Source organism: Lates calcarifer, linkage group LG5 (assembly GCF_001640805.2).
Source record: "Lates calcarifer isolate ASB-BC8 linkage group LG5, TLL_Latcal_v3, whole genome shotgun sequence".
Lineage (NCBI taxonomy): Eukaryota > Metazoa > Chordata > Actinopteri > Centropomidae > Lates > Lates calcarifer.
Window position 1 is genome coordinate 5,727,291 of NC_066837.1, and position 9,772 is coordinate 5,737,062.

Genomic DNA, 9,772 nt, shown 5'->3' on the forward strand with positions numbered 1-9,772 from the left:
TCGGGAACAGATGATTGTGAGGCACATTGTCCCAGGCAGAACTCTGTACCAGGAGGTGGCCTTCACACACAACACACACACACACACACACACACCTCTTCACAAAACACACACAAACCCATGCACAAACACACACACACACACACACACACCCATGCACAAGCAAACAAGCAAACAAACAAGTGCAAGGCCGTGGAATAATTCTGAGCCACATCAAACCTAATGATATTTTTTCATGTTTTTAGACACATACACTCACATATAGTCATTGAATGTCATGTTTTTCTTATTGTAACTGAAGGTATTTTTGGGGGATATGATATATATAGTAAATATAGTAACAGACAGTTTTAATTGGAGTGTGTCGAGTGATGTGTTTAAACACGGTGAGAGGGTTTATTAGTCAGCTGTGTGTGACTGAGATGGGAAGTAACCCAGGCACAGCTGCAAGTGCAGCTAAACAAACACTCATACATAAAAGATGAGTCCCTCTCTCCCCCTCTCTCTCTCACTCTCTTTCACACACATACACACACACATGCACACACACACCCCTATATCTATAAGTGTTTACCTGAGTTTATTGACTAATCTTCTTTTTGTAGGATTTCATTTACCAGCTCTCTGTGTCCCAAGGAACTGGACAAACAAGGCTCCTTGGTTCCACTTGTTATTTTAAACCTGTATAGATCTGTGCACCTGTGTTTATTTCTGTCTTTTCCTCTCCTCTCCTCTCCTCTCCTCTCCTCTCCTCAGGCCTCAGTCTGTCTGAGAGGACAGAAAAATACCTCTAGGTGATTTTTATCATCGGCACTCAGCTATGAATCCGTGTCCGTGTATGAAATGGGTTATGCCGTCTCTCCCCGCGCCTCAGCTCGGCCCGTTCGCCATTGTGTAATGAATTAACGGCACTGCATATTATGACTGTGTGCGCAAGCGGGTCATGGTGAATCAATAGTATCTGTGGAGTGAAAGGAAACAAAATCTCTCATCTCTGCCTCTGTCTCACAGCTGTATCTGTCTGTTTCTCTTCATTATTTGTGCGTGTCTATCTGCTTATCTGTCCCCCTACCCCACCCCTTCTCTCTCTCGTTTTGCCTTATGTACCCAGAAGCAGTGAGTGACTTGAAGGGCAGAGGATGAAAACACAAATTAACCACAGAGCAAGGGAGTGACAGAGGCAGAAAGGAGAGGGAAATGGAGGGACAGACCATGTAAAAGAGATGGAAAAAAAGAGATTGTCTCCGATATCGATCTGGTAATCCTCATTGTGCTCTCTGGCGATTCTAATCTTCCTCCTACACATGATGAGGAGACGTGGGGAAAGGGCAAGAGAGAAAAGGACTACACTGAGGGAGGGAGTGGAGGATGGCATGCAGAGAGAGGAGGAGCAGTGCCATCCAGTGGTGCAGAGAAATGCTGCAACTTATTATTTCATTGATAAACATCTGTTAATGTGTGCTTATCTGTATGCATTGGTTTGTGTGATGACAAAGGTAGGCACTCATTCATAACCGCAGAAATCGAAAGCACGAGACATCAGCTCCTCTCAGCCCCAGCTCTTTGGCACAGGGGAAGCAGAGCTAAAAACAGAGAACATATGGTCCTCGTGACACACTCTGACCTTGAGTGTGGTGTTCTGGGAGTGCAGCACACGCAAACACACATTTAGACACACTTACAAACACCTGGATTGATGTTAAAGAAAGATTAGGATCTTGGTTAAATATTGTAAAAGACAACGGTGGCTTGGTGCACAAAGCAACATGTGTTCACCTAACATCTTTTCCTAACCACATGAGGGATTGAGGATGTGAGCCAGCCGGCCTTTGCTTTCAATATCCTACATTTTGTTTGCTCAAAATCCACCACGATCCAGGCAGCAATTATGTTTTCTCTCAATTTGGCAAAAACATCAGTAACATATAAACATAATCTCTCAGGGGCAGGGTTGCATTATCACCCTAAGTGAAAGACAATTACTTCCTTCATTGAAAATGACTTGTTTGTCTCACAGCCACTTACTTAACTCATCTACGAACAGCACGATGAAACATCTGAAACCCTCTTTATAAAACTACAGTGGAAACGCGACGACAAAGCACCAAGGCCCTAAATTGGTTTTTAAAATGAGAGCTTGTGGGAATTCCTGCAGCCAGGTGCCAAAATCTTGAGGAAAATCCTGAAATCAAAACAGTGAAGAGTGTTTTAGCAGCAAATTAATGCTCATGGTTTTGGAGTGAAATGTTCGGGTGTCCACATATGTCTGGCCACATACATATCCTATTCATAGCTCTCTCACACAGAAACCCATTTTCTGTCTGCCTTTCTTTTTCTCATACTTGCCCTCCGGCTACATAGTGATGACCTCAAGAGTCACTTATTAACATGGATTATATGTCGACAGGAACTAAACCTGGCAGAAAACCAGCAGTTATACCTCTATCTCTCTCTCTCACTCTCTCTCTTTCTCGCTTCCTCTGAACCGTTACACCAGCAGAAGCCTGACAGAGAGACTGAGATAAAAGGAAAGCAAGACAGAGTGAGAGAGAGAAAAGACTGAGAGATATATGGGAATGGAAGAAGGAATCTACTTTTTCATTGACCTTTTCTCAGTTCATCATTCAGAAGCCTCCAGGTTTGATTTCCTCTCTGTGTTCGAGATGAACCATCAATAACTGTGCTGTTAGTGTCAAGCTGGTACTGAGTCTGCTCTGACTCTGGTGGGGAGATCAGAGGAGAGGAAAGGGAAAAGGAGAGGGCAGGTAACTCTGTCCCTGTCAACAGTCAATTTCCCCCAAAAATTGAAGACAGAATACGCACATCCAGTCTCTCAGTACATCAAAGTAAAATTAATCACCTTGAGAAAACTGTAATAAATACATGTATTAAGCAGATAATAAGATAAAATTGTTTCCTAACTATCCTCATGGCATGGTTATTGGGTGTTTACCACTTTTAATCTAGACTGAAATATCTCAACAGGTATTAGAAGGATTGTCATTAAATTTTGTACTCACATTCGCAAGGATGAATCCAATGACTGGTGATCCCTTGACTTTTCCTACAGTGCCATCAGCAGGTCAAAGTTTGCCCTCCGTATCTGACAGGCATTGTATTTGTAGGATAAGCCCCTTGAGATGAATCATCCCCTCCTGCTGCTTGTCACAACATTTTGTTCTCACACAATGAGCCCAAATGACCTCTGAGAGTTTTCCTCTAGTGCCACTATGAGGTTGACATTTTGTGGTTTTTAAGTGAAATGTCTCAAAAACTACGGGATGGATTGTCGTGACATTTGGTGCAGATGTTCATGTTCCCCACAGGATTAACTGTAATATCTGTGGTGATCTCTGAACTTTTCCTTTACTTCATGTTTACGACCAAATACCTGCAGAGCAAATGACATTCACATCCGCCTCAGTTGTACTTTGCGTTTAGTGATAATTACCTGATGTTAGGATGCGAACATGCTAAACTAAAGTGGTCTCAACATTATATTGCTGCATACATGATACTGTCATTGTGAGCAGCACGGCTTTGTCCTGATGTGGTTTTCAGTTCTGGGTAACGTTGCACTTTGTGTTGGCTTTTTTATTATAATGATTTACCGTGTCTTTTTTTTTTTTCTTCACACAGGTGGAAGTGTAGCACTCAGTATTACTACATACATTATCTGTGTGCCTTTGTCTGCCTGGACACTAAAGTCATTATGGGATTTTCCACACAGGACAGGGTCCACTGCATCGAACTGCAACTTAAATATGGAATTTCCTAAATTTTGCATTTGTTAAAAGTTTTTCTTTTTTCTGCTGTTGTTTAAACACTGCAAAAGGTTAGGGGGATGCTTGTGTAAATGTAAATTTGCTTTAGTGAGTAGCTAGATAAGGAATTGAGTCCAAATTCCACCAGTGCAACTCCCACATTTTTTAAAGTGTGAAGTTTGTAAAATGACATTTATTACTTTTTCCACATTGTTTTAAAAGTATTATCTCCCTACATGACTTCACAGGAATATAATTTGGGTCTGTCTTTCTTTTGTGCCTAAAAATGGTCCCAAAAAATTTAAAAACATTGACTCTAAAGACATTATAAAAACAGAAAACATGTGTAACTGCAGAATAAGTCAGGTCTGTAACAGCATGATTTCCACTTCTCTGAAGCCCAGAATAATAATAAGTTAATAAACTTTATGACCCTGTGGGTCTGTGTGCGTAAGGCCTGCCCATGTCACATGCCTCTGCAGATACGCCCTGTGTGGACTGTTTAAAACTGCCCTGTTTGATTCCCACCATGATTTATTTGAACAGACTGACCTGACAGAGTCCACCTCAGCTGTGAATCCTCCTCCTCCTCTCTATGATGATGATGCAGGTAAGAGCTCAACCAGACTCAGTGCTCAGCCTGGAGGTTTGACACTAACACAAAACACTCAGACATTTTAATTAGTTTACTTCATTATGACAAACACTTCCTGCACTTAATGACACTGTCAAATTATGTAGGCGTAACTTGTCCTTATAAATGCTCTTCTAATTTTTTAATTGCAGTTTCTGTGTGTTTGACAACTGTAGAATAAAAAAAGAATAGTTAGTAGTACTGTCTATAGGAGCGGCTATATGTGATCAAAATTTAGAAAACCAGAACAGTAAACATGAATGGAAATACAAATGCAGGAAAATGAGAGCAGATTTCACTATTTCATGGTAGAAAGGATGAATTTCAGCTTTATCTTTACATATTAACATTATTCAGTGAAGCAAATGTATTTGTTTGATAGTTTGTTTACAATAAACAGAAGTATAAAGGCAGGGAGTCAATGAAAGTATAATGAATAGAGCCCAATTGATAATTGAAATATGTCATCAATAATCTATTTCTCTCTGTTATTACAGTGAGTATTTGTTGATGTTAGTTGTCAGTTACAAATTAACAGCCTCTCTCAGTCCCAGTGAACTGATATTATCTGTTTGAACCTGCTGTAAACAAACAGTGAATTCAAGTCATATTTATTGAAACAGTACAGGGAGTGTGTGGGTATAAGGGTTTGACGTTTAATTTAACCAAATCTGATTAAAACACCTTCTACTCCAGAGTCAGACGACTGATAAGCATGATACTGTTCTATTGCAAACATGCTGGTGTGTACAGACACATCCAGCAAGGAAAACCTAAATGTTGTAACTGCTGCCTGCACACAGTAATGTAACAGAAAGTCTTATGACATATAGAGCAGAGACAAGTAAGGGAGTGGAGGACAGCTGGTGGATGAGTATCAGTAGATCAATACCTAAAGTACTGATAATTGTAAGCCTTGTTTTGAGCATCAGTAGCTTTGATAGCTAAGAAAATGGATCCATCTCATCTTAGATCACACTCTGGTCACATGAACATTAACTTGGTGCATGTCAGTTCACTTAAAATACAATAAAACATATTTTCCCAGTTATTCAGAGAGGTATTTATCCGCACAAATATCACTGAATGTTATTGGGAGTTAAACATTTGTATATGTTCACGGATAGTTTGAGATAGCCACTGCAAACAGGAAGTACAGAAAATCTTTTGACAGCGAGGGCCAGCTGATTATAGTGAATATTTTATTTTTCAAAGCGAACCAAAAATAAAACTCCACCTACCTCTTCTGTTTTGGGTTGACAGTAGAAATATCAGACCTAGATATCACAAAACCCCACAAAATATCTCCAGAAGTGAGTGAGAAATTATCTATTTTGGAACTGACAGAGAGAAAGTATATTCAGATAGATATTTGTAATCAAAGATATATGAATTATTTCTCAAAAATAGAACTGGAAATATAATAAATATATAATAACCAGGATGTGAGTGCTGCAGATGACAGGTCTGTTCACACTTGAAGAGCTGTTGTCCTTCAATGGCCAGCCACTTCCCTTTCACTGTAGAGCCAGAAGAGAAGAAGGTCAGCTGATGAACCTTTTATGGGTGAAGTGTGCAGGTAGACTCTGTAGAATACGCTTCAGATGTCACTAATCTCTCTCCATGTTTTATCCAGGTAACATTATTCTTAACTCTGCTGGGTTTTGTGGCCTCGGCCCCCTCTGAATCCCATTTTTACCTGCCCATCGACTGTGACGACATCTATCGCCATGACAACACCAGCTCCAGTGGGGTGTACACCATCTACCCAGGAGGCCCCGCTGCACCCCTGCGTGTCCACTGTGACATGGACACTGACGGAGGCAGATGGACTGTCAGTACAACTCCTATTTTTTTTAAATCAGATTTTATTTCTTTTTTTTTTTTAGGTTTCTTTGTGCATCACTGTCTGAAACTAGCAGCTGAAATATGTGTGATATAAATATTGTTCCACTCTGCTGCAGGTGCTCAAAAAGCTTAACAGGGTATCCTTAAGTTGCAAAAATGAGGACTTGAAACAGAGATTTGGATGTTGTGAGACTTGATTTATTTGACACGACTCATCAAAGCTTTGATCTGAGCTCAAACAACTTTCAATTTTCAAACCTACTGAGAATTATTATCTGACTCTTCAGCTCCCCTCAAGTCTAAGAGGCATTTTAATCCCTTTTAACTCATTGTTTTGATTTTCCAGCTTTCAAAATCTCACCAACTTCACCTCCAGCAGCAGCGCTACTAAAATCAAATGTACGCTACTTTCCCAGCACCAAACATTAGAAAAAGTTAGCAGCTACCAGATGAGCATGTTGGAGAATTTAGAACAAGATATTTTCTATCAGGGGTTGGTGGAGACCAAAAACAGAGCTAAGAGGAGGGTTTTTAAAAGATCTGTAGTTATGTCAGGTCTTGCTAATTAAATGTATACTATTATATTTCAGTAAAATGTTCTCATTGTCCCTTTCAGGTAATCCAGAGGAGGATGGACGGGACCGAAAACTTCTACAGGCCCTGGAAACATTATAAGGCTGGATTTGGGAATGCAGTCGGAGAATATTGGCTCGGTGAGTTCTAAAGGGGCAAAATGTATTAAAGCAGCTATAATCAATCAAATATGCTCTCATTGCATTGTTTTCAGTTGCAGCAGGCAGCTGTTTTTACCTGCACTCACACCACCTGCAGACACATGGCAGACAGACACAGTTTGTAATTAGCTGGGACACAGAGTTGTAGAGCTGAGAAATAATAAAGAGCCTTGGTGCAGGAGGTGGAATCAAACAGGAGCTTTGTGTGTCTCTTCAGGCCTGGACAACATTTTCCTGCTGAGTATGAGGAAGAAGAATGAGCTGCGGGTGGACATGGAGGACTGGGAGGGAGGGCAGGCCTCTGCTCAGTACTCCTCTTTCTCTATCGATTCTGAGATCACTGGGTATCAGCTTCACCTGGGCACCTTCACTGGTGGAGCTGCAGGTGAGGGTCACTGTCTGGGTCTTAACTTGGGAAGTTGGGTTTAAGTATCGAGGCTAAGTCTGTTATCCATAGAGGATTTTTAAAATGAACTATCAAAGGTGAATATCAAAATAATATTTTGAGTAGTTCAGTTCAGTCTTGTCATATTATATCGAGGCTGAATGTAACACTGTGGACTAACAGGCTAGAAAACTATAATGACAGCATATATAGATTTTTGTGATTTCACTAAAAATGTGGCTCTCCAGAGACAAATTAAAGATGAACAGACAAACATGAATGCTCTTTCAGCCACAATAATAGCTTCGTTTTGTTATTAATAGTGAGCCTGTGTAGCCCATTATTTGGAGAAACCTTGTTTAATTTCAGGATTTCTGAAGTACAGGATCCAGGCTGTGGAGGTAAATAGAATATTAGGCCTGTAAGGGACTGAACAAAGAATATTAGGTAACCTTCGACTCCACTTTGAGATTTTTTCACTCTGGATTTTTATGTGCAAAATGAAAATGAACAGTGTACTGTTTTTTAAACCCATCACACATGCAGAAATGATCTTTTTCTGAACTTCCATTCCCCTGTAATAATTTTCACACAGTATCTAAAGGTGTTAAAATGTCCAAATTACTTCTATCCTTTTTAAAAGCACCATCTGCTTTTATAACTGCTTTTATAACACGCAGCAGACTCTCTATTTAAAGAATAAAACATACAGTATGTGTGCATTTAGACACGTATTGTATCTTAAATCATCCAGTGGCCCTGGATGAACATCACTTATGTTTCAACTGGGCTCACAGTGTTTGCCTCTGTATTTGTAGGGGACAGTTTCACTGATCACAACTCCATGAAGTTCACCACCTATGACAAAGACCAGGACCAGTGGGCTCACAACTGCGCCCATCACTACCTAGGCGGATTCTGGTACAACGCCTGCCACAACATAAACCCCAACGGCATGTACGCGCCTCACGGGGCCATCGCATTTGAGAACGTCCATGTCATTTGGCAGGCGTGGAAAGGCTGGAACTACTCCCTTAAGACTATTGCCATGAAGATTAGATCAGTCTCTAAGTGTTCATGCACAGATTAACCTGATAAACTGTAGATTGACTAGACTGTGGTGATATGTCACCCTCCATCAGGCCAGGAGAGTTTTTATACCATCAATATGTGTAAGAAATCATATTTTGGTGACCAGGCTACATGCATTTGCTCCCGGTGTTCTTGTCAGGTGATGTTAATTTATTGTTTATTCAGTTTCATATGGTTTATTTTGTGAAGCACTCTGAGGTCACAGCTTTTGATAAGTACAATAGAAATAAACCTGATTGCTTTAACTGTATTATTATTATTAATGTTATTAGTGGTAGTAGCAGTTGTCATTTTATTCCTCAGTGTTTAAATGGGACAGAGAGTGGATTTGTTCTTTGTACCACCTCGCTGATAAATATAATGAGTTTAATTCTATTATGTTATGTAATTAGTTTAATGATTTTTTTTTCTTTGCAAGGCTGTATCCAGCCCTTCAGTGTTGCTTTGAGTTAAATGCAACATCAGCATGCTAACATGAATCAAAGTATGAGATAAATTAAAAGTTTGACCCAGTGATGGTGCTAGAGGACAAGTTGAGGGTCACCAGAGTTATTACAGTTCATCCTGCTGGGAGCATGTATGCCTGGAACAAAGTTTACAGCAAGCCATACAGTAGTGGTTGAGAAATTTCACTCATAACCACAAATGTCAACCTCATGGTGGCGCTAGAGGAAGAGTTACTAGATCACCAAAGCCATTAAGATTCAACACCTGGGAACCATGAATGTCTTCACAGAAAGTTTTGCCAGAGATGCTACGAAAACTTCGGGGGAAGTTTGCCTGTTACTTGAGTAAAGTCTTTATTAGATTAATAGCTTGAACTTTGACCTTGTAGCATGTATCTTCTTTGCTCTGCTATCAGTGTACACTTTATTTTAAATATTGCACATAAACATGTTACCTGAAGGTCATTCTCTGTCACTATCTCAGATTTTGTTCAAACCTTATCTTTCTCATGAGCATGTCCGAAAACCAAAGGCCTGTAAAACATTTCAAATGATATGTTTTCATATTTTTCCAGCCCTTAAAATTACTATTTCACTCTGACAGCGTACCCTACATACCTCAGTGTCATAGTCCGTTAGTGGCAGAGACCTCATATATTGGAACAAAATTAATAAATGTTTGCATCTAAAGGAAAAACCTTCAGTATCACTCTCAGTGATTTTGCACCTTTTTCCAGATCTAGGGCTTTACAGAACATCAAGGCATGCACTATACAGGCATAGACTTTATTACATAAGACTTTACTACATCTTTGATGATATATTAATGTATTTTTGCCTTTGAATGCAGGACTTTTACTAGTAATGGA

At 39.9% G+C, this 9,772-nt stretch overlaps 1 protein-coding gene across 1 annotated transcript; it reads left to right on the forward strand.

Moving 5' to 3' along the window:
* Window positions 1-4,224: 4,224 nt before the first annotated feature.
* LOC108894760 (microfibril-associated glycoprotein 4) lies at window positions 4,225-9,368 on the forward strand. Its single transcript, XM_018693363.2, has 5 exons — window positions 4,225-4,374; window positions 6,035-6,232; window positions 6,863-6,959; window positions 7,198-7,365; window positions 8,184-9,368. The coding sequence occupies exons 1-5, from the start codon at window positions 4,360-4,362 to the stop codon at window positions 8,453-8,455; spliced, it is 750 nt and encodes a 249-aa protein (XP_018548879.1). The 5' UTR covers window positions 4,225-4,359; the 3' UTR covers window positions 8,456-9,368.
* The last annotated feature ends 404 nt before the right edge of the window (window positions 9,369-9,772 follow it).

Coding starts and splice junctions, on each gene's coding strand:
- LOC108894760 (XM_018693363.2), top strand. Junction 6,233..6,862: donor CTGACGGAGGCAGATGGACT/GTCAGTACAACT, acceptor TGTCCCTTTCAG/GTAATCCAGAGGAGGATGGA. Junction 7,366..8,183: donor CTTCACTGGTGGAGCTGCAG/GTGAGGGTCACT, acceptor CTGTATTTGTAG/GGGACAGTTTCACTGATCAC.